The sequence below is a fragment of the Chaetura pelagica genome, unplaced genomic scaffold, assembly GCF_000747805.2.
Source record: "Chaetura pelagica isolate M959 unplaced genomic scaffold, ChaPel_1.0 scaffold383, whole genome shotgun sequence".
Lineage (NCBI taxonomy): Eukaryota > Metazoa > Chordata > Aves > Apodiformes > Apodidae > Chaetura > Chaetura pelagica.
Window position 1 is genome coordinate 362,554 of NW_009952804.1, and position 24,494 is coordinate 387,047.

A 24,494-nucleotide genomic window follows, 5' to 3' on the forward strand; every position below is an offset into this window, starting at 1 on the left:
CTACCAGTGACCCATCCACACAGAGTGTAACAGCCTCCTGCTGCTCATGTTGGTACCACTGAAATAGTAGAGGTGATTGCCAAAACCACTGGGTTCCATCCCAGTTAGTGCAGGTGAAAGCTGCTGTGCAAGTCCTGCCAGCTAGTGTTGGTTACATGATCTACCCCAGAAGAGAATTGAATTGCAAGACCAATATTTTCTTTACATCTTGGACTTTTTTCCTTCTCTAACTAGAACATGTGGATAGAAAGGACAACCTACACGGCAGCCTATTCATTTCCAGGCATCCTGAAGTGGTTTGAAGTCAAGCAGATTACAACAGTGAGTTCTGCATATGGGCTGGGTCTCATCCCCTCTAACCTTTTGTGGGGCAGAGTCTTGTACCAGTTGGGACTGCTTGTCCTTCCACTGGTGGATGTGGCACACCAGTAACTTCTGCTTAAGATAAAAGCCAAAGTGGATATTGGATGTGCCTGCCTTTCTATGCTTGCTTAACTTCATATTCAGTGGAGGCAGGTGGAGGGTTATTCTGTCTCTTCTTCCCCTCAGGAAGAGATCAGCCCTTTGGAGAATGCCATAGAGACAATGGAGCTCACCAATGAGAAGATCAGCAACATTGTCCAGCAACATGTCTGGGACCGGAGCCTTCCTGTGCATCCCCTCTCCATGCTCCTGAATGGGATCGTGGACCCAGCAGTCATGGGGGGATACACCAACTATGAGAAGGTCTTTTTCACCTCTTCATGTTCACCTGTATCTGTAGCTCAGTCTGTTCAGACAGGGCTTGAAACATGGGAGGCCCAAGGTCAGTTTTCAGCTGTTTCTCAGCAGCAGTGCACTGTGTAGGTATATCCTCAAAGAGGAGAAGAGGAGAAGAAAGATGAGAAATGCCCACCAGACTGCAAGGTGGAAAATCCTCCACATCTTTGCTGCTTAGTTGTAGGGCTGTGCATTGCCTGAGGGGTGAGTGACCCAGCTCTATTGAGGGGGGCACTCAGGTGCTTGGTCAGCCCAATTAATGCTGCAGTAACAAAGCAGAAGAGCCTTCTCCATTGTATTGACATAGAATGGTGAGGCAAATGAGGATTTCTCTTTGGAGTCTTTTAGCAAAGATAATATATATCAGAGGAAAAAAAAAGCAGTGTTTCCTACCCATTTTTTATTCAGTTGACTTCAGTTGACCAGCTCTTCCTTTATTGTGATGTTTAACTTAAGCTGTTTATTCCCAGCATCTAATGATGGTGTTCCCAGTATGAAATATATTGCTTATTCCCACCAACTGAATGGATGGTGTTAGAACACATTTAATTCTTCTCAGATGTGTTCCAGTCACATGAAATGAGGTGCAAAAGTGAAGTGGGAGAGGGTCTGATTTATCTGGGGTCTAACTGCTGATTCCAGAGGAGTCACATCCTTTGCCAGGGCTGCATTTGGCCCTAAATCCTCCCATTTTATGAATTAAGGTTGACATAAAGTTTAGAATTGCGAAAGTGGGAAAGCAGTTAAAACTAGGAAACACAAAGTATCTGTAAGCACATCTGGAAATACTCATTTCTGGTTCATATTTTCCTATTTCAGCTGAAGATCAGTACAGAACATTTGGCTTTTGTGGGCGGCTAAAATCTTGAGTTTTAATTGTTTCATTTGAGCCAAAAGCCAAAGTCTGTGTTTTTAACATGGGCTTTCTTCTTGCAATAATTAAACACTTTCAAGAAAAATCTGCTGGGACCTACCCAGGCTAACCTTCTCTTGACATCAGCCCTTCTCAGAGTCATACCACCAGGCCTATAAACACTTGTGCACACAGTCCAGTTAATGGAATGCAGAACTAAAAAATATAGGCAGAGACTGAGGCAGATCAGAGACTGGTTTTAAAACCAAATGAAAAATTATTAGGGATTTTATCTAGGAAAAAGAAAAATTAAGTTCTCCTGACCAGGAGCTGTGCTACATTTCAGTGCAATACACTGGAGCACATCATGTGGGTTGGCACCATTTTAAGGCTTCAGTCCAGGAAGGTGTTTGTTCAACTTGAAACCAACACCAGGTTCTGTTGATTAAAGGTAAACACATAAGAAGTGTGGACTAAAGGTGCTTTGTTGGAGCAAAGTGTGAGTCAAGCTCTGAACACAGACTTTATTTCTACTGAATTTTGTAACAAGCCCCATGTGAAAATGTTGTACTTAAGGGCTTAAATCATAGAGCTTAAGGAAATTGCAGGCAGGAGATGCCTTGCTCACCTCCCTGCAGCTGAGGTGGTTTGCTTGGCATTGTGTCCTGCAGGTCACTGGGTGCTAAGAACCAGAGAGACTTTCTGAGGTGAGAACTCAAAAGCCTGGATCTGCTTCTTGATTTTGAGTGACAACTAATGGAACTTGAGTTATTCAAATCAATAGTTTAATGAGAGGGGAGTTGGAACTGAAGAAAACCCTTCCAAGGAAGTTACTTTAATATATAATGATGTTTTACTGAAAAAGTAGCTTTTTGTTTTTTGGGTTTTTTTTTGAAATATCTTGTAGCTAATTCTCCACAAATCACCATGGTTCTTTCTTCCTCAGCTTTGTGTAGGGAGATAGCAAAACTAGTTTTTAATGTGAGGAATAATGGCAATTAATTGCTTTTAAAGTACAGGGATCTTTGAGTTAGCAGTGAAAGCAACACAGGGTCTGTGTCAGCTTCTCTCTTTGCTTTCAGGCCTTTTTCACAGAGAAGTATCTTCAAGAACATCCTGAAGATCAAGATAAAATTGAGCTGCTGAAGCAACTGATTGCTCTGCAGGTACTGTATTCAGAAAGAAGTGGAAACACTATGTGTGAGTGCAGATGTTTTTCCAGCATCATTGTTCTGGAGAGAGAATGCAGACAAATGCTCTAAGAACAATCTGGGGGTGTGTTTTGATTTTGTAGTAACTGTCAGTTTTGAAAATTGTGGCCTAGGCTGTTCCATGTACCTTGTGTTGTTCTGGAACATTTGCTATCTTGGCATAGGTTTTTATTTTCTTTCCCTTCTAAGTGTAACAAAACTTCTGTTCCTTTTGCATGAAGTCACCAGGCCTGATGTTTTGTCAGTCTGAACACTGGAAATTGTCTGTGTTGACCTGCAGAGCAATGAAAAATTGCCCTGGGTTCTTTGCAATGCAGATTGCATCCCTGCAGACCAGTTTGGAAGTATTTCCACACAGCAGTTGAAGCTGCCTCACAACCCTACAGCTCTGGGGGTTGGGAGTGATCCTCCAGCACCTCATGTGCTCTGTTCTGTGAGGCAGAATGTGGGGGCTGAGCAGGGAAGAGGGAACCACAGAAGGGACAAGTGTTCCTGTGTCTTGGAACACGTGGAGCTTAAACAAGTTCCTACAGTGTTGCAACTTCTGAGGCAGTAGCTGAGCTTCCTTATTGTATGATTACTTTTTTTCTTTTGCCTCTTCAACCTCAGGACATGTTCATTTGAGTCCTTTGATTGTATCTCAGATGTTTAACATGCATAGAAAATTTCTTCCTGGAAGGTGAGATCTTATTGGTCCTTATGTGGCTGAATGTTGCTCCTCCTTTCAGATGCCACTGTTGGCAGAAGGGATTAGGATCCATGGTGAGAAGCTGACAGAGCAGCTGAAGCCCCTCCATGACAGACTGACCTCCTGCTTCAAGGAGCTGAAGAAGAAGGTGGAGAAGCAGTACGGTGTGATCACCTTGGTGAGTGTACCTGGTTGTGCAGCGTTTTGCCCTGAAGAAACACAGCTCCCCCCTTTCCCACTTGGGAGCCAGTGCTCCAGGATTTATCAGAAGGGTGTTTGTTGCAGCCTCCCTCCCTCACTGAGAGGAAACCCAGCAGGTCTGGCTCTGTTGTGCTGCCCTACATCATGTCGTCCACGCTGCGGCGGCTCTCGGTCACCTCTGTGGCATCTTCTGTGGTCTCCACATCTTCCACCTCATCTGACAGCACTTCCTCCAGACCAGGTTCAGATGGGTGAGTAATCAGCCTTTCCATGGGATTTACAAGAGTGAGTTCCTCCTTTGGAGGATTTAGTTACTCTTAAAATGAGCCATAGAGTCATAGAATCTTAAGATGGTTTGGGTGGGAAGGGACCTTAAAGATTTAGTTCCAACCCCCTGCATGGGCAGGGACACCTCCCACCAGCCCAGGTTGCTCCAAGCCCCATCCAACTAAAAATTGCTTGGGCACCTTAGGAGCACAAATCTCACTGAGAATTCCCTGGTTATAACTGTAGTTTTTCACAGTAATTTCTCAATGCAAACAAAGAAGCCACAGCTTCTTCTGACCCTGCTCTGGCAGGGCGGTTGGACTAGATGATCTTTTGAGGTCCCTTCCAACCCCTAGGATTCTATGATTCTTAACAAGACAGTGCTTTAAACATCTGATTGACTAATGCTTCATGTTTTTCACTCTGTTGGGGTGGGCCACAGATCTATTCTGGAGCCTCTCTTGGAGAGAAGAATCTCAACAGCTTCCAGAGCTGAGGAGCTGCCCACGAAAGATGATGGTGATAACAGGATCAGCAAACTGAAGCGGAAGGATTGGAGTGTTAGCAAGTCCCAGGTTATTGTGGAGAAGGAGCCAGAAGCAGAACTGACTGCCAAAATGGTAAAGAGAAAAAATCCACAGCAGGAGATTTTAGTGGTTCTGTTGCTTTCAGCTCTGCTTGTCTTTGGGAACGTCGTTAAATAGTGGGAGAGGTTCAAATACCAAAAGTCTTGGTCATCTGAGTAATTCTTGACTTTTTATTTGGAAAACTTGTGTCACAGACCCAAGTGCAGCTTTACTTCAGGTACAAACTGGGAGCACAAGGCATCATGTCCAGTTGCTCTGTATTTGTTGGAGCAGACAGATGCTGCCAGCCCACTTACAAATCCAGCTGTCAAGCCAGATGTTCAGCTGCTGTCTGTCAGCATCACTGCGCCAACCAAATGTACTGCAAGGTGAAGATCACTTTGATGGATCAGGGAGTTGCAAAAGATGATCTGGTAGTTAAGTCACCAGCCTGAAACTTTCAAAAGCTGTTCCTTCCAGCCTGTGCTCTGCTCCAGTCCTGCCTGGAGTGTTAACTCCTTGAGCAGATTATTTGCAAAAAAAGGAATAAAAGACAATCTCTGCCTTCACATGGGTGTTATAACAAGGACTCTGTTGGAGACTGTTAAGCATTCAGTGGGATTTGGAATGATCACATAATATAAATGGAGAAGTTTCAGCCCAAAAGTAAGAGTTGGATAACCTTGGAGTATTATCTTGACTTATGCTAAACTGTCTTACTCTGTCAGAGTATGTGAGAAATAGACATCTAATTACTTAAGCTGGTGTCTCAGTGATACTAATTTGACTTAACACAGACTGTGTAAATAATGAGAAAACATGAGTTCTTTTATTTCCCTTTCCCTCCCGAGGTCTCAGCTGAATCTGGCAGGAACAGCTTATGCTGTTGCATATCCAGGAATTCTCATCAAATCTGAGTGAAGCTGCCAGCACTTGGAATCTGCAGAATGTTTATGAGAAAGGGGAACTGTGGCTGTAGAATCATGTCATTTGGTATTGACAGGCTTTCCACTCAGGAGGAAGATCTGGAGTTGTAAATAGTGGTTCAGGAGGCCTGGCCTAGAAGAGTTGCTGTTGAATTAACTGGGATTAACTCACAGACTGGGATGTCAGCTGCTGATCACTTACATGAAGTAAAACTAGAGGGAAAGGCCCATTTGTAGCAACCCCTTCACTAGGACAGTGGGGCAGGACTGTCCAAGGCTTTGCAGTGCAGAGCTGCAAACCAGAGCCCCTCCCTCCCCTCTCCCCCCATATCTCTGAGGACAAATTACACGTGTGTGTTCTCAGCTTCCTGAAGGGAATGAGCAGTTCAGGGTTATAGTCATGCTTAAGAATGCTGCAAAGTACAGGAAAAGCTGGGTTTATAGCTGGTCTGTTCCAAAGCTGCATAGTGCAGCACAGGAGTTGGACAGACTGATTTTATGCAGCTCTTGACTAAGCTGCTTCAGAGGGAACAACAGACTTGCTGAGTGTCCAGCAGCTTTGGATTTCAGGAGGTCTCTCTTCACCTGACACCAACATGTGGTCCCTCCTGCACTGTAGGAAACACTGAACTACTTAATGATGGAGGATTGATCTCCATAGAGCCCAGTGAGTTTATTACATGTGTAAGTGGCAGCCTTCTCTGCAAAGCAACAAACTAATATTTAAAGGGACCAGAATCTTGATGTGCTGGACTCTTGGGATGTTCAGGGGGCCTCCTGATCTGTGTGAAGCACATGGAGGGACACATGTGACACTGGAAGGAACTGGAACAACATCTGAGTCCCAGGCTCTGTGAAGCCTGGAACAGAGTTGCTTCCCAGTTGGGTAATAACAGCAATCCTGACTTGCACCCAGAATTTCATCTTTTTTTCTTTTTGGAAAGACTTTTTTTTCCCCAAAAAATGTGTTCACTCGACTGCAAGTCAAGTGCCCCAGTTTTCCAGCCTGACATCTTCACTTTTGATTTACCACACCAAGGTTGTTAAAACAAGTTTACCAGTGCTACCCAGTTAGAAAGGTGCCCCAAGAAACTGGAGGTGTCACAGGAGCACAGTGTGTGCCTTTGGACATGGCTTAGCCAGTGCAGGGGTTTCACTCTGCTCTTCCACCTGGATGCCCCTTTCTCTCTTAGCCATGGCTTTTCTGGAGCATGCTGGTGCCCTTGTGACAGCTCTGGTTATCTGGTATGTGTGCAGCAACCTTGCTGGCTTCTCAAGGGTTTGTTTGCTCTTTGTTTCAAGCAGGGCATGTCAGGAAAAGCACCAAGGCCAAAGAGCCTTCAACTGGGAGACAACAGACTGACCTTGCTGCAGGGCTCCTCACTCCAGCAGTCATCACCTTGCAGCCCACCACCCATCACTCCCAAAACCCCAAGAACCCAGAGTAAGTTCTGTTCCAGAGCAATTGCTGCATCCTTCAGAGCAGTATCTGCAGTAGCAGGAGTTCACTACTTATTTGCTGAGGGGAGGAGAAGGGGAGGGAGTTCACAGAAAGTAGCTGGGCTGGTGATGTTTGTAGACATTTTTGTCAGATACCAGAACTTGGCAGTGTTATCAAAGGCACCACAATCATATTTGTGACTTATCACTTGTTAAAATTAGCATATCAGATGAATTCCAGAGAAGTTTTCATTTTCTGTCTTGTTTTCTCCTGTATTGCCCTGTGGGAAGGTGTGTTAAACCTCAAGGTGAACATCATATGCTACGTGTCAGTGGAGGTGCCTGTAAATGCATCAAGTCAGATTCCCCATCCTAGGGGCATCTTTCCTGGGAATTCACTGCTTGGAACTGGATCAATCCAGTCTGGTGTTTCTGATCACCTCTATGGATAAATTTTCCGGGCAAGCCCCAAAAGGCTTTGTTGATTAATGAACAATAATTCCAATCACACAGCAGAAAGTTTTAGAAGTTGCTGCAGCTTGGAAACTTATTATACCTGAAAGAGATGAAATTTATCTTGAAGAATTAGCAAAATGAATGATTGGCACAGTTGCCTTCTTTGCATATTGAGTAAGTTCTGCAGTCAATTCTGAAGCAACACACAAATATGGCTAAGGTAAAAATACAGCTGTAGTGTCACCACTGACAACTTCCTTGCTTGCCATTAGGATTCTGACTCAGCTGCTCCTTGTTTAAAGAAGCAGAAGTTCATAAATAGGGCCTGACTGTCCTTTCTCTTCTGTGGATCTACATTCAGAATGAACAAAACCAGCATAAAACTGTTGTAAGAGGATTAAAATGAAAAAAATAGATATTAGGGTGGGGAGACAACCAGGAGTACAAAACAGTGCAGGAATATGAGATGAAGAAAGATCTGTGAAAGGAATGTGAAACCTCAGTCTTCTAGCAAGCAGTTTTAATTGCCATTAGGAGTAGGAGAGCTTCCCAGGAATTCTTCTGAAGTTTGGGTACTTATCTACTCCATCAACTGGAGTTAAAATCAAAGGGAATTCTCAGGTTGAGGCCCAGGCTGAAAGGAAACTTCACTGAACACTGCAGATGTGAGAATGGATTCAATTTTCCATTCTCTCAGGCATGCACTTTTCACATGAGCTTAGATCCATTTGATGAAGACAGAAATCTTCTGGGCATTTGGAACTTGAGGGAGGTACAACTGTGACTCTGCTTTGACATATCCACTCAGGCTTAGCTGCTTGAGCAGCTGGAAAGCACAAGATGAATCTCACTTAAAATTCTAGATGGTCAATCCCATTTCCTTTTCTGCCCACTTTAATGTCTGTTCTTCTTGTTGCTGCTTCTAGGTTTTCCATCCTTGCAAGCTGATGGATTGGCAACTGGTAGTTTACAGAGCACCCCACCCCCTCCTCCACCCAAAAGCAAACCCTATGAGAACAGCAACCCCAGGAATTCTGTGGAGGTAAGGAAATGAGAGCTGGCACTTGTTGGGAGAACAGCTTTTGAGAAAGAGACACCAGTGGAATTTTCCAGGCTGCTACCAGGGTGGTGCTGCTTGAAACTCTGCTAATCGTTCTACTAATTCACTCCCTGAAACAGTGGAAGAATAAGAAGGGGTTTTTTTTGCTTCTTTAAGGCTATCCAGTGTATTTCCTTTTTATCACGTGGGAGTTGTTGTCCTTGGTACAACCGTGTGTAGGAGTGGGAAGTTATACTGAAAACAAACACCAGGGATTGAAAAGTTTCAAAAACATGATCAACATAAAATAGCCCAGTACTCTGGGCCTGAGAAAGGAGGGGAAGAAAATCATGCATCTTGTTTTTCCAGGTTTGCATCATCAGTCAGTTAAAACAACTTCTGTTAATATCCTTCTGTTAGCCAGAAGCTTCTTCTCAATTTCATGGTTTCCTTCTAGGAACATCACATTGCCCTTTTTTTTTTGTTTTTGTTTAATGCTGTATCTCTAATGTCCTCTTACATTAGGGGATTCCAAACAGCTTGCAAGTACTTAATGTGCCACTGCACTGCTCAGTGTGTCAGAATCATTTAATTTGCCCCTGAATCCAGTGCCTGAAGGGGCTCCAGGAAAGCTGGGGAGGGGCTTGGGACAAGGGCAGGGAGGGATGGGATGAGGGGGATGGATGAAACCTGGGAGAGGGAGCTGGAGGTTGGAGATGAGGAGGGAATTCTTTGGTGTGAGGGTGGTGAGAGCCTGGCCCAGGTTGCCCAGGGAAGCTGTGGCTGCCCCATCCCTGGGGGTGTTGAAGGGCAGGTTGGATGGGGCTTGGAGCAGCCTGGGCTGGTGGGAGGTGTCCCTGCCCATGCAGGGGTGGGATCTGGATGAGCTTTCAGGTCCCTTCCCACCCAAACCATTCCATGAAATGTAGGTGCTTCTGATACGAGACTGTATTTACTTACCAGTGCCCAGCAACACAAAGCATCCTTCTGTAACTGGGAAAGGGATGGATGACTTCCCCAGTCCAATTTGCAAAGAGGATTTACCAAGTACCTTAGTGAGATGAAGTGGAGTTTGACCAAAAAGAATGTAAAGAATGATCAGGCTTACAATGTTACCTCTGACAGCACAGGAAGACAACAGACCTTCTGATCACTTAATTCTGCTAGAGAGAGGTGGCACTGGCATAAAGCCTTGAACCATGGGATGAATAAGAGTTTTTCTGCTTTGTCCTTCATTTGATCAGAGCTGACTTTTTCTGCAAAGGGGCAGCATAGCTGCTGGAGGTGCTGTGCCTGGTGGAAATAAGGCAGCTCTAGGGATGCTCTGGGAGTCCCTGGTTCAAGAGGATTAATAAAAAAGCCTCCTTCCCTTCAGTCTTGTAAGAAAACTAATTACTAACATGTTCTGGCTTGCAACATTGACCTTGGCTTGCAGCCAAATGAAAAGGGATTTGAAGGGTTGTAAAGAGAGATTGTAAAAGTATTTTCTGAAGGGTTTTGTGCCTGTGTTGTTGTAAAGTTGACTCTGTCCTCCTTCAGTCAACATAGTCCTGAAATCTTGCCAGTTTTGAGTAAGCCAGTGGGGAGCCACACCAGCCTTTCACATCTCATTTGGTTGCAGGATGTCCCTTCAAGCAGGTAGGGAGCCAACTGGAAAGAACCCACTAGTGCAAGAACAGGCAATGTCCTACAAGGCTCTGTGCTGGGCAGGAAGGCTGTGCCTTGCTCCAGGAGAGTTTCACTTGCTGCCATTTTATGGAGTTGGTTGTTCCAGTCTGATCTGGAAGCATTTCACATCCTTTTGGCCCCTTCTTGGGGCAACTCATCAAGCCAGCAAGATAAAAATAGTTGAGTTTTGGAACCTTGGGGGGAAATGGGTTTATTATCTTACTGATAAACAAAAGGTGGGACAGAGGGACAGATGGCTCTGGCTCAATGTCAGGCTGCAGGTCAGAAGCAACTAAAGTGTATCTGCAACTAAAGCACATCCCAGCAATAAAAACTTGCCTGCTTCTGTTATCTGTTGAGGTTCTGTCCTTGTTTGCCCCTGTCATCAATTGTGTGTAGTACTGAGAGGCTGAATGCAATGATTTGGTCCTGAAAGAAACATCAAGTAGCACAGGACCTTTGGGATTTCTTGTTTGGTCAGCAAAATATTTCAACTTGTCAGTAATGGCTTCTCTTTCTGTGTGTTTTTGTTTATCTTCAGGTTGCTCCACCACTACCCAGCAGACGTGAAGCCAAACCTCCCCCCCCACCCCCCAAAACCAGAAAATCCAGTGTGGTGTCTGCAGAGCCAGGACTGCAGTGAGGATCCTCACCTGCTGGTGTCACAGCCTGGGCTGGGATGGCTGCTTCCCTTCACTGACACCCTGGGCCTTTCTGCCCCTAAAGACTGGTGATCTCACCTGCCATTCCATTCACTCCCCATGGAGTTTCCTTTGGGAAGTACCAAAAGGACCTGTTCTTGTGACTGTATTCCCAACCCCTGGTTTACCTTTCCAGTACTGAGACACTAATCACACACCAGGAAAATGACCCTACTGGAATTCTTGTCCCAGTCTTGTCTGTCCCAGGTTTATTTTACTGATGCAGCTCATTCCTGGTGCAGATCTGACAAGGTAGTAATTTGCACCACTGTTTGGAACAAGGGAAGCCACACCAGGAGGAGATGTGTCCTGCAGTATTTCCACAGCACATCACAGGTTTCCAGCTGCCCTCCTGCCTCCATCCCTCCTGCAGCCAAGCCCTGATCTGCAGGAAGGGAAACAGCTCACAGCATTCCCAAGGTGTGAAATGCCAGCTCCTGAGATGTCAGGTGCTGGGGTATGATGTGCAGTCTCCTAAGATTGTTGACTGCAAGCAGAGACTGGAGCATTTAGCAGAAGTCATTTTTTCTGCTAGTCATCATGTGTATGTGAGATGAAGTGCAGAGGTTCTGCCTTGCACCATCTCTGCTCCACTGGTGGCAGTTGCTTCTCTCCCAATGGAGAGTTTAGGTTCATCAGTGCTTTGATATAATTTCACTGCTGATTCTGATTTTAACACTAGAGAGCTGTTGATATTCCTCCCTGGATCATGTTACCTGCTTGGTCTGTTCTTGTGGCTGGGACTCAGTATAATACTTCATCTTTGTGGCTTTAAATAGGGTGTAAAAAATTACTTCTCTCCTGTGAGTACAGGAGAAGATCTAATTCTCTTGTTTTTTTCCTGCACCCATTTTTGGCAGTACTTGCACTTTGTTTTATAGCCTCCCTGGATCTAGGTTTTTAATAGCCACTAGACTTTCAGGAGCCATTTGGATCTGGGATGCCTGTGAAAGACTTGACAATTAACCACCTACTTTCCTACTGCTTGGATTACTCCAGCTTTCTCAGTTTTTCTTTCCTTGGAAGGTGGGATAATCTGTTTAATTTTTCTTTTAGTTACTCCTTTCTCTGGGTGTCAGCATCAGTCTTTCTGTTTGTATAGAGGAAAAAAAAATAGTGTTCCTAGATTTTCCATGCTTTTAAACACACATGATCCATGCAGAAAGTGTTGCAGTTAGAATAGCCTGTCCTCACAGCTGCACAGGGACCAGAAGTTCAACACAAATATTGTTATTTATGGACCAGATGGGCCTTAGAAGCAGCATTCTAAGTGCCTGAGCTGCCACGGGAAGCTTGCTGGTAAAAAACAGGATGTCACCATTTGGGATTAGTGCTTTAATACTAGTAGATCCATTTTGTACCTTTGTACTTGCCCCTGAGCTCTGTTTGCTGCACCCCTGGGCTGGGGACTTGCTCCTCTGCAGCAGGCTCACATTTCTACTCTGTTCTGCACTTGAGTGACTCCAAAGATAGTTCCAGCAGCTCTTTTTTTTGCTCTGTGGAGTAAGACTTTCCTAAATGCCTTGTGTCCTGGTTTGAGCCAGGATGAAGCCAATTTTTCTTTTGACTGATTTTTTTCCAGCACTAATGCATTGTGAGGAACTTCACTGTTTCCTTTTCAAGCTGCACAACTGAAACTTATCTCCACAGATCCCCAAAATGTTGCAGCTGCCTGTGTCACACTCCCAGCAGCTGAAAAGCCACTGAGGTTTGGGGTTCTCTTGATAAGCAAGAATTATTCTCTTGTCACATTCAGGCAGAATATTTTGCCTGTGTGACTGGCCTGTTTATAAACAGCTTCTGTCACTGCTGTGATATTTCTCTGATGTTATTCAGGGAAGGGGAAAAAAAAAGAAATCACTTGTTCCTTATCACTATGGAACTGAGGAAACATGGAAATTTGCCTGCCAAGTTTAGCTTCAGGGTTTCTTAAAACTCATCACAGAGAGGGACCAGCTGAGGAGTTTTGGTCCGAATTTATTTCTGAGCCTGTAGAGAGCTTTGGTTAGAGCTTGTGGCCTGTTCATGTGCCATTGGTACTGATAGAGATCTGTTATGGGCTCTCTCCAAGGAAATGATTTTGCTTGTTAACTGTAACTCTCATTTAGCTTCTGATTGTGGCAGAAGATGGGGAGACACCCTGAACACCCTGCTGAGGGTGTTGCTCACAGTAGTAAATACTGTTGGGGTGGGTTTTTTAGAAGGCAACTGCACACAATTTTATGCTGACATGACTTAGATGGGTTTCATTAAACCTATTGAAAGATTTTCTCAGCCAAGAGAAAAACAAGCCCAGTGAAACCCTAGGGTTTAATTTTTATTTGTTCAGGCTGAAGGGACTGAGGTGTAGCCCTTTCTTTTGTTTCTGCACATCCCTTTGGCTTCAGTGGGATTCCAGTTAAGAAGCTGCATTTGCTGTGCTGTCTGCATGGCTCTGGAAAACAGCTGCTTCCATCAAAAGGTCAGAGTGGATTCACATCACAAACCAGGTTGGAGGCATCTTGGAAGCTGCACTGCACTCACATCACATCCATCCACAGTCATGTTTGCTGCTGCTCTGGCACAGCTGCCTTCTGGGTTGTTGCCTCCTCAGGGGAAATCTTTGAAACCTTTCTGGACAACATGACCATGGTTCACCCCCTCTCTGGTGCATTAGAGGACTTGTCAGCTCCATATGATGTTCTTGGACACAGACACTGCTTGACTTGAAAGCCACAGGGTGTTCTTGTCTTTCATTTTTAGTCCACTTCTTCCTCTTGTAATCACTGTCTTCTTTCTGCTGCACACATCAGCTAAAGGATCCTCTGAAACTTCACTTTCTGTCTTCAGTGAGAACTTTTCTCTAGGCAGAACAGCAGGATGTGCTCTGAATTGCAGAACAGTCTGTATTTACACCACCTATAGTTGATTCAGTGCCTTTCCCCATCCTGCATCTGCCTCTTACTTCATTTGTGGGTGTGTTTCCTTTTCAGAGCAGGTTGCCTTTCAACCCCTTTGCTAAGTCAGCAGAAACCAGGGAGACTGGAGGGATCCCAGCTGATAATTTCTCTGTTGTGGATAAAAAACAAGCTGTCAGGTTTAGGGGCTTTGCTTCCAAGCCACTTTTGACTCTTATTTCCCTGCCTTTTTCATCTGCTTTAGTAACTTTAATTTGTAGAATAACCCTGTGCATTCAGCAGGGTTTTCTTGCTGGAAAGGGGGGACTAGTCCATGCAAAAAACCTCACTGGAGGAAGTTTGACCTTGGGAAGAAGTTTTCAGCTGACCTTTCATCACCCTGTACATGATGCTTTTTAACTTGAGGAGACTTGGTTCTGACTGCTTTATTTTTCAGTTTACACAAGCCTAGTGTATAAAAGAGCCCATCTAAGTGGTTGATTATCCTCTCCCCTTGGACTAACTCACAAATAGGAGCTCAGTTTTCTTCCCTGTGTTGCTGACACTGGAATGTGAAGTGCTGCTCTCAGCTGATGCAAGTCAGAAGAGTTTGCTTAGAGGTACAAGGTGGGATGTCTGTGCTGTGCCTGAATGGTGTAGGGTTTTGTGCCAGTTTTAGAAAAAAGTATTAAGAGTGTCACATTTTTAAAGGCAATTGGGCATTTAAGTGTGTGAATATGCATGGGGCCTGACTGATTTTAATTAAGTGGAATTAAGAGCCCACACTCTTAGGAGAAATCCCACCAGACACTTCATGGTTTTTTTAAGGTGTTCTCCTCTTTCCTGTGGTACCTGCCTGGCTTAAGGTCTGAGATGTAATTTTCAGACAATTTAAGGGCTCACTACATAGTTTTGAAAGTGAGACTCATCTTTCCACGTTGATTAGATGCTTTTGGAAATGTCATCTAAAGTCTTTTTAAATTGGAGAGCTGATCTTGGGAAAAGAATAGTCCAGAGTGATGTCATCTCTGCATGCCAGAAATGAAAGCAGCCTGCAGAGTTTCTGCCCAAATCAGAGTTTTGAGTAAAACAAATCTCCAAGTTAAATGTCCAGTCTGCAGAGAAGACAAAACCTAATCCCATTTCATAGCCTTGTTGTTCAAAGCTAGTGTTAAATTTCAAGTCTTGGAGGAATTTTATGGTTTTTTCTGAGAAATATGCTCAATGCTTGTTTGCTGAAGCTTTTAATTAAAATGTGTCATGCTGTGAGAAATTCCTTTAAAAAAAATGTTACAGGCTCTAATCCACAACAGGGGAAGAGAGGAACAGACAGCTTTCCATTTGAGTGGATTATTGGATTAGGAAAGGACACCAACTCCAGTGAGAACAGCTCTGTGATCTGCAGTGGCAGAAAACACCAGAATGTAGATGCAGTGGGTGTTGAGAGGCTCCAGTTTGTAGCCCCCACACTGTGCAGCCCAGTGCATGTTCCAGAGATGAACAGTAAGTTAGACTTGGAGGGATAATGGCTCAGAGTCTCAGATTTTCCCCTCTCCTTATTTATTTTTATAATTGTAAATGGAATTAAGAAGTTTAAGATGTCTGTAATTTAACTGTAATCTTGTTTTATACCATGAAAACATCCCTGACCTGTTACTGCTTCTTTCCATTATTCTTTTCATTAGAAATGTCTCTATATTTACTATCTCTGGCCAAATTATCTAGTGGAGTTTTTCCTAGGACAGCATCAGAAATAAAAAAAGACAACAAGTAATGAGATTTCACTGCTTGCCTGGCAGGAAAGGGGCTTTTCAGAAGTACAGGAGGTTCACCTGATTCTGCTCATGAAAGCACCTCTAGGCCAGTAACTGAGCACTGCAGAGAGAACACAAAGGAGTATGAGCAGCTTCACAAAAGGTGAAGAAAAGCCTGTTCATGCTGCGTTGATCTGACTGTTCTGATTTAAAACTGTCACTGAACTCCCTGGAGCTGCATGGCTGCATATTTTGAACCTGTTTTCTCACATACGTGGTCTGCAGGTCTTAGATTTATTGCTATTTTTTAAACAGGGGTGTAAGTTCTCAGCAGCTTCAGTATGTGTGGTATAAATTGATGTAGCTTTTAATTGTTGGTATTATAAAGGTTTATTGACATGATAAACCTTGGGACATGTTTGTCTTGAATTCAGGAGAATATGGATGTTGTATAAAGTGTTTTTGTAAGTGTTTTGAGATCCTGGATGTGGTGGTTTCATTATAAAACCCACCTCTGTGGACTGAAAATACCTGCTATTTTTTTTCTCTCTCTCTTTTAGTCCTTTGCAATTGAATCAGCCAAAAATACAGCTTTTCAACTGGTTTTGAAGGAAGAGTAGGAAGCTTAGAAAAGGAAGCCTGCATCTCTCTGGGTAAATGTCACATAATCCACTAAGTCTGTAAAGCAAGGTGTATAAATTTTCATGTTTTTACAGATGTATTAACTATTGTAAAGTTTGTAAATAACTTTTTAAAATAAAAGTAGTTTTTATGACTGAACCGGTAAAAAAAAATAATCATATAACAGTCTTTCATTCGTGGACTAGTGGAGTGTGAGTGGAATCCCATCCCAACAGTAACTTGATTCTTGATTTTTAAGCAAGTTGCATCAGTGTTGCAGTGAGATGAGGCAGAGCCTCTGTCCAGGCATGGTCTGTAGTGTGAATAGAAGTTGTCACATTTTTCATTGCAGGGCACAGAGCAGACCCCCCCCCCTCCTGGCAGTCCCCACCACTGGCCTGGAAAGTTCTTTTACATCCAAAGCCTGCATCTCTCTGGGTAAATGTCACATAATCCACTAAGTCTGTAAAGCAAGGTGTATAAATTTTCATGTTTTTACAGATGTATTAACTATTGTAAAGTTTGTAAATAACTTTTTAAAATAAAAGTAGTTTTTATGACTGAACCGGTAAAAAAAAATAATCATATAACAGTCTTTCATTCGTGGACTAGTGGAGTGTGAGTGGAATCCCATCCCAACAGTAACTTGATTCTTGATTTTTAAGCAAGTTGCATCAGTGTTGCAGTGAGATGAGGCAGAGCCTCTGTCCAGGCATGGTCTGTAGTGTGAATAGAAGTTGTCACATTTTTCATTGCAGGGCACAGAGCAGACCCCCCCCCTCCTGGCAGTCCCCACCACTGGACTGGAAAGTTCTTTTACATACAAACAATCTACAAAACAATTTTCAGTTGAAATGCAGCTCAGTCTTTATTCACAGGATACAATCTAAGCAGAGGCCATTTGAGGAGCAGTTGATTTAAACAAGCTTTGACATTTCATTCTGGGTCTGTTCTGTTTGGCTTTTGGTTTAAATCTTCTTTGCTCTGGCTTCTTCCATCAGCCTTTCCTGCAAATAAACATCAGAACTTTTTTTTTAAAGAGAAGAAATAACTTTGATGGAATTTTAAAGCCTGGTCAGATGCTAAAATATTCCTATTGTGGTCTCCATTGGAAGGAGGATTAAAATGACATAAATCTGACCTGACATGATCTCCCTGCCACCTGCTCATGGATCTGATCATACAGTATAATGTAACTGACACTTATAATGGCCCTCTTCATCCCAAAGTGCATGACCAACTTTACATCTGTTACTGGGTCCAGCACTACAGCAGTTCTTGGTGTGCAACCCAACAGCTGTTGGACACGACCCTCTGACAGCAGTTTAGGGCAAGAAGCAGGAACTTGCACGAAGTGTCAGTTTGCAAAATGTCTCTGGGAGCTTAAGCAGTTGGCCAAGATACCAGAAGCAAGAAACCTCTGCTTGCTGAAGTGTTAACAGGCTCATTGTGGAGGGGCACAGTTGCCCTGTTACCATTCTGTGTGCCTTAGTACTGCTTGAATGGAAACCCTGTTCCTGGGCCACGTCCTGCTTGCTCTCCTCACCCACTTGAATATCTATTGATGTTGTTACCTCTGAGTTGAAAGCCTGAGGTGTTTTGGATAGATGTGCTGTCTGAATAGGTTGGTTTTTTTTCCCCTTGGTATCTTAGCTAGGTGTGTTTTTGTTTGTGCTCACTACCAGCTTCTCCAGGAAATGATGAAGATCATTTGCAGGGTTTTTCCATGGGATGGACCATTTCCAGGCACCTGCCCTGTCACTGAATTAGATTCCTGGAGCAACTCCAAGGATGTGCTACATTGGAAAAGCTGCATCCAGCAAAGTTATTAATTTGTTTTCAATGTCACTAAGCAGCTAGAAATTAAAAAAGCCACATAGTTCAGACTGTGGTAGAGGAATAAGATGTGCAAACTCAGTGTTTCATGCAGATGCTGAGAAGTTTTTACACTTCTGTGCAACTTATCAGCAGTTCCTGAACTGGGGAGGCAGGGGATGGTTTCAGCTCTGCAAAGAAGGGCCAGATTTCCCTCAGTGAGCAAGAAGTATCAGGGACTCATTTCAAATAGCATGGTAATTATTCTGGTATCTTTTCCTGTCTAAGACAGTCTATTGCAGTAAAAAAAAAAAAGTCTAAACATCTTAAATTACTGTTGCTGGCTCTTCATGCTGCAAGTGGTGTCACTGGGAGGCAGAGTCAGGGACAAAGTCTTCACTTCATGTTCAGTGCAAATATGATTAAAGATAATATAAAATTGGAATTTTAGGTAATTTCTGCATGAAAATAAAATGGAAATCAGGCTGACCTGTCTGTATTGCTGGCCTGAGTTCCTCAGTGAAAGGCTAGAGCACATTTGAAACTTTTGGTCTTGGCTTTAAAAATGGGGTAGAGATTGAGTGTTCCAGCCTCTAGGACAGCTCAGAGACACTTCCCAGAAAGTGGTGACCATCTGGCCTGTTCAAGGTGTTGCTGTATTAATTAAAGAGCACATTTTTGCTTGGGAATATTCTTTCTGTGGCAGTTAGTTGGTATGTGAAGTCTCTGCTGTCATTGCATTAGAGCATCTAATGGAAAATACATTTCCCAGTCTAGGGACCTGGGGAGCAGCAGCTTCCATATGGCTTGATCCTTCAGCTGGTAAAGTGGGCCTTTGAAGTTAAGCATCTGTGAATGCTGCAGAGATTTGTACTAAGGCAGAATGTGTTTGACTTTATGTTGTTTTTAATGTAGTGAGTAATGACATTGCTACAATGGGAGCATCAGGAATAATGTTGTCCTGTCCTAGGACTGGAACTGGGAGGTACTGGAGAAAAATGCAGGTAGAATTCAGGTTGGGAAAGACTTTTGGGATCACAGAGTCTAACCATCATCCCCACTCTATAAAGTTCCCCCCTAAACCATATCTACCAATGATAATTAGGGAAGAGCCAGTATTACCATGTGTGAACTAAACTTGTGTGCCCCTTCCTCCTCCTCCACCACCTTTTTTCTCTTCCTTCCATCTTACTTTCCCAGCCTGGCCCAGTCCCTTAATCTTCTGATAGTGGACAAAGGAAAAACCATGTTACTTACCACAGCTTCCCTCAGATCAGTGGCCCTGGGGTGCTGGGACAAGCCTGGACATTCACTCTGCTGCACTTCCCCTGGTTTTTCCATTTCATTTGCAATCTGAGTTGGGAAGTGACACAGCTTTCAGGACAGGAGGTTTTTCTGCTCAAGCAACTCTGCCCTGGTTACAGATGAAGGTGAAACTGTTCCACTGCATTATTTAAATTCCCCCCTTTCCCAGGTGCTGTGCCTGTGCTACAGCAAACTTAACATCAGGATGCTGGGATTGCTGTGATGGGGGACAACCTGGGAAGTGTTAGGAAGGATGGGAAAAGGTCTGGTGGGCAGAACCTTCCACATCTGCTTTGTCATTTAATTGCTCACCACCCCTTGGCTGCCACAGGAGCTGCCCCTTGCCACGTTCTCAGCAAAGTGACTGGATGTTGTCAGCAATCAGCCCAGCAGGAGGTTGGTGGGAATTCAGGGAGAGGGTGAAATCAGGTTTAACCTGCAACTCCAACTCCCCTCTCCCTCGGGCAGGCTGCCCAGGCTGCCCAGGCTGCCTGCACCTTCTTCTTCCAAGCTCACAAATGTCACCTTACCCTGATGCCAATGACTTTGCAATTACTACTTTAAAAAAATGTGTATATAAATAGATGTATGCAGATACAAACAGAGACAGCAAAGCCTGTGTCACCTCTTGCTTACATCTTTTACAGAGAAAGGATTTACAGCCCAGAACCCACCTCTTGAAATGGTCCTGCCAGGTTTTCAGCATTCCTCTTCCCTCCTGGTTGCAGGCCATAGGACCAGTGTTGAGCCAAGCAGATTTCCACAGACAGGACAACCAGGAGGACACTGACAAAGATCTTTCTGGACTTCTCCATTCTGTGAGAGGAAAAAAAAATATCTTTCTGATCATGATGACATTTCAGCTCCATTTTTATCTTACAGAATGAGGAAAATGTTATGTTTCTGGATCTCCAGCTCTGATCTTCTGTGCCCCAGTGGCTTTGAGCTTGTGTGTGAGCTACAGCTGGATCTCAAGCCTCTCAAAGTGTTTGTTAGCTCATTATAAAGAGGTTTAACTTCTCAAAAATTTAGATTAAGGTCTAAAATAGGATTTTTTAACACCTCAGAGTTTGAGGAATGTCCGGACCTCCAAGGTTCCATGAAAGTCCCTGTTGATACTTGACAGATGTGTTCAGTTTAGCCAGTTTCTGTTCGAGTTAATCCCTGCTTGTTCAAGTGTTCTTAGCATTGTCTTCTAATGCAAGTTTCTTCTCATACAAGCATCTGCAAAAACTAAGTACAAAGGGAACCTGGCTTGTTGTTCAAGGACATTACCTGCTTGCTGAGAGAGGTTGCAGAAGAAACCAGACTCTTCTCCCTTTGAAAGTGTCCTGTGACTACACTTGCCATCTCACTTTTTATATACAACCACCCCAACGCAAACCTTTCACAGCAGGGAACTTGGTCTGAGTCTACCTCACAGGCTGCAATTTTGTTCTTAGAATTGCTTTAATGCAGCAGAAGTAAAGCACATAATTGGAACACCCTTGGTGTAGCTATTAAATTCAGCTGTTTTCTCTAAGAGCCATAAAAGTAACAGCCTTTATTTTAAGAGGCTGTAAATCTGACATTCAAACCCAACTGACTGCTGCTGCCCCGTGGAAAACTCATAATCTTTCCTTTCAGTAGCTCCTAATTTTTAAGTAAAAGTTCTTGGGTGAGTTTGAATTTGTTGAGAGGGGCTTGCAGGAGTTGGGATCCTCTGTCTCTGTAGATCAGGCATGAGGGAAACAGCCCTTTGGTGCACAAACAAGAGCTTGTGATTGCACTGGTGCACAGAGCAGTTTGCCTGTTCCTTTCCAAGTCTTCTCATTGATGTTTAAATTCAAGTGCCTTGTTATTCTCTGCTCTGTAAACTGACCAAATGGACAAGTATATTAGATGGTAAATATGCTGGGGAAGGTCCCTCCTTGTCACAACAGGGTCTCTTTCATGAGTAGGACTCCCAGACACTGATGGTATTTTGGTTTATATTTATTTGTGTGTAAATGTATGGAGAGTTTATGCACTGAGGTTTTCTGAAGGGGCTAATGGCTCTTTACATGCAGGAGATTAATTCAGTCATTGAGACTGCAGAAATCTAGGGGTTTTTTTTATCCACCTGGCAACTATTTTGTTCTGCAATGTTTTATGTGCAATAGTATGTATCATGTTTAGTATTCTTCAAACATCCTCTCTCCCTGCTCCCATAAACCCTTTGAGATGAATGGATTAAAAGTAACTTAATAAGTAAACAATTTAAGAAGGATTTAGTGACTCTAGCAAAGAGTAATTCTTCCTGCTCTAATGCTCCTCCTACTCATGGCAAGAGAAGCCAGCATTTAACTTCAGCTGATAAACTAATCAAGCTGTGAAAATAGTTGGTTTCAGTGGGAGAAATGTTACCTCAGCACAGGCCCATCCCTTCAGAAGGGAGACTTTTCCTGATGAGCCTAGCAAAAATTAAGGTTATTTAAAGATAAACAGAAGCTTGTTCATCCTAAGGGATGAGATTTACAGAGGCAAGGGGGCCTGCTTAGCCTGCTCATTGTGCCTCCTCTTAACCCACCATTACAAGCAAGGTCTGATGACAGTTTAGCCTTAACCTCTTCCAACAACTTGTGTTCTGCCACAGGTTTGTGCTCTGGCCTCACAGGTGACCTCCCAGAGCACCTCAGGGAGGGCACAGGACTGCTCTGCTGGGTGAGCTGCTCCCTGTCTTCTCCTCAGCTCCAGTCTTGGCTTGTCAGGCAGGTCCCAGCTTTGTGCTCTCAGAAGAATCCACTGGACTGTGGTGACTTCACAGATGTGCCCTATTTATACTGGCTTTGTTGGGCCACAGTTTATTAGACTGAAATCATCAGCACTTTATAGACCAAAGTCGAGGATGGGTTTATTTTCTGTGCTTTAGCATTTCCTTATTAAGGCAGTTGAGCTGTGCTTTTGTGATGGTGATTTCTGCTGTGGCAAGTGTTTTAAATAGAGCACATACCTCTGTAATTTGTGGTTAATGACTTCTGATTTCAGCTATTTTATTAAGCAAATATGAAGGGTGGGGACCAAGAAAATCTGAAGTGTTGCAGATGAGTAACAAAAAGACCCAAAACCAAACCATGGAAGTTCTCAATGTGAACATGAAACACTGCAGCAATCCCCACAGGGTCTCACAGTCATGTCTCCTGAAAGGCAAAACCAACTTCAGCTATAATATTTTTTAATGTATTAAATTTAATATTGACTATGTAAATAAGGAGCTTTCAAAGTTAAGAATTTGTTCTCTTCTAATTTGCTGTCCTTCCAGTGAAGTCAGGTAAGATGGAGATATTTATCTTATTAATTAAGACAACCAAGACACTTTTATATTTCACACTTTTATTGATGCAATTTAAATTAGGCTGGAACCTGCAATTTCTGAATAGGCCACCTTGGGCTATTCCTACAGCTTTGTCATGGCAAAAGAGGTACCTTAAATTCATCTGTGAATGAACAATGCCACATGCTGTGATTATTCAAAACATAGTGCTTCAGTGAAACTTCAAATAGATTTTATACACAGTGATTATGAAAATATATATTTTTTTCCATACAATATTTGACTTCTGCCAGCTACAAAATATGATAAAGAAAAATAATTCATTTATTTCTCTAGCCCTAGGAATCTTCTACTGCAACATATACATCACTCTCAATGACAGCAATGAGGTGGGAGAAAGGACTCCAAAATCACACTGAAATAGTTCCCTTGAATCTACAGTTTTCACCAAGGTCTGGTGCTGTCCTAGAGCCAGATCAGGAGGCCTGGGAATTGGGAGGAAATAAAATCCCAATCCTGAACCACATGGCTGTGGGATTTTGAGTCCCAGAAGTTCATGTCATATGCCTGAGTTAACCCAACTCAAAAAGAAGGGAGAATCCTGCAGTTCCCCACAAACAAATAATAAACAGGTCCTGGACTAACTGTTCTAGATTGATGGCAAAGCAGCATTTTCATAACAACTATTGAGACAAGAAGAGTCCTGCTCAGAGGACAGGAAATCTGCACTGCAAGGAAAAGGCAACCCCCTGGAGCAGCTGTGGAGCTCAGACCTCTGCCAACAGTGTCACATTCTGCAAGTTTTAGGATACACTGGTTCTAAACTTCCAGTCATTTCCTTAGATTCAAGGTTAGTTTTAACTTTGGGGTATTTTAAGTAAGCATCTGAGGTAAGAGTTCTTGATGCACCTTTTTTTTTTTGGTATAGTTTCTTCATGTGCTTTTTGATTGTGTAGAAAGTAGATGTTTTGTTAGATGAGAACTACATTGACACTACAGTGGAAGCAGCTTATTAAATGAAGTGCACCACCCCTCAGAGCTGCTGTGAGGCTTTTTGCACTGCAGAAGTCACAGAGTTCCCTCTTTCCTCCCAGGTAAAGCAGCTGTGGGAAGGACACTCTGCCCTATGCAAATGCTTTTACAGCCACTTCAAGCAGGCCCAAAGTGGAATATTAAGATCTGGTTGGGAAAAGGATTATGCCCATGCTTTCAAGGATTCAGTGTACAAGAGGATTTGCATAGTACATTGAGGGGAAACAGGTGCCATTTATTCATCTACTGAAATAAAGACAAGAGGTCAGAGCCTGTGCTGTGGCCCCAGTGCTTCTCTCTCCTTTGGTGACAGGATTGTTTTTTCCTCTGTACATTTAATTCCCCACAAAGAATGGAAAAACTACAGGTACTCCAGTTTGGAGTGGTTAGGACATTTGAAAGCCAGAGAATATTTCTTACCAGCTGTGATTCATAGTGCAATTTCATGCTAATTTGCAAAGGATTAAATGAGACATCCAGTTTCTGAACAGGGATGTTTGAGTTGTAACTAAATCTGCTGTGTAGGCAGATCCCTTCAGGGGAAGCAGCTTCCACTGCATGTTTTAGAAGATGATAAAGCTGTTCTATACCTGCATTCAAATCACTACAAATCACCTACAGTGACAGTTAACTACTGTTTTTCACCCCAGAAGACAAGAGTACCTGAAAACATCCTGTGGACACTGTCTAAACCACATCTGTCATTTAACACACGGTGCAGGAATGAAGAAATAACTGTAAATACACTCCTCTAACTGTAAACCTGAACTTTGTTGCTACTAGACATGAATAACATTTTCTATTCATATTGCAGCTACAGATTTAATAAATAGAATTGCATATATTGTGCTTTATAAATTAAAATATGCATTCCAAAGTGAGGCAATGCTAAACAACGAACCTATTTAACTCTTCCCTCCTCCCCAAACTGGCCACACATTCTGGTTCTAGAACCAGCCTGCTTCCTCACTCCTTTCACAAAGTGATCCAAGAAGAGTTTACTTAGGCACTACTGTAAACGTAA

General features: G+C 43.3%; 2 protein-coding genes across 2 annotated transcripts in view; one reads left to right on the forward strand and one right to left on the reverse strand.

Moving 5' to 3' along the window:
- Nucleotides 1–10,717, forward strand: part of DOCK5 (dedicator of cytokinesis 5) — a 115,371-nt gene extending 104,654 nt beyond the window's left edge. The window contains exons 44-52 of the mRNA XM_009995016.1: nucleotides 235–321; nucleotides 550–726; nucleotides 2,695–2,778; nucleotides 3,552–3,689; nucleotides 3,797–3,963; nucleotides 4,422–4,599; nucleotides 6,777–6,915; nucleotides 8,294–8,409; nucleotides 10,616–10,717. Of these exons, the coding sequence (XP_009993318.1) occupies nucleotides 235–321; nucleotides 550–726; nucleotides 2,695–2,778; nucleotides 3,552–3,689; nucleotides 3,797–3,963; nucleotides 4,422–4,599; nucleotides 6,777–6,915; nucleotides 8,294–8,409; nucleotides 10,616–10,717 (1,188 nt within the window). The remainder of the gene's footprint in view (nucleotides 1–234; nucleotides 322–549; nucleotides 727–2,694; nucleotides 2,779–3,551; nucleotides 3,690–3,796; nucleotides 3,964–4,421; nucleotides 4,600–6,776; nucleotides 6,916–8,293; nucleotides 8,410–10,615) is intronic.
- Nucleotides 10,718–16,994: 6,277 nt separating this feature from the next.
- On the reverse strand, nucleotides 16,995–19,961 carry GNRH1 (gonadotropin-releasing hormone 1 (luteinizing-releasing hormone)). The gene is made up of 3 exons (XM_009995001.1): nucleotides 19,821–19,961; nucleotides 19,099–19,194; nucleotides 16,995–17,033 (listed from the first exon to the last, which is right to left on the reverse strand). The coding sequence occupies exons 1-3, from the start codon at nucleotides 19,959–19,961 to the stop codon at nucleotides 16,995–16,997; spliced, it is 276 nt and encodes a 91-aa protein (XP_009993303.1).
- Between the last annotated feature and the right edge of the window lie 4,533 nt (nucleotides 19,962–24,494).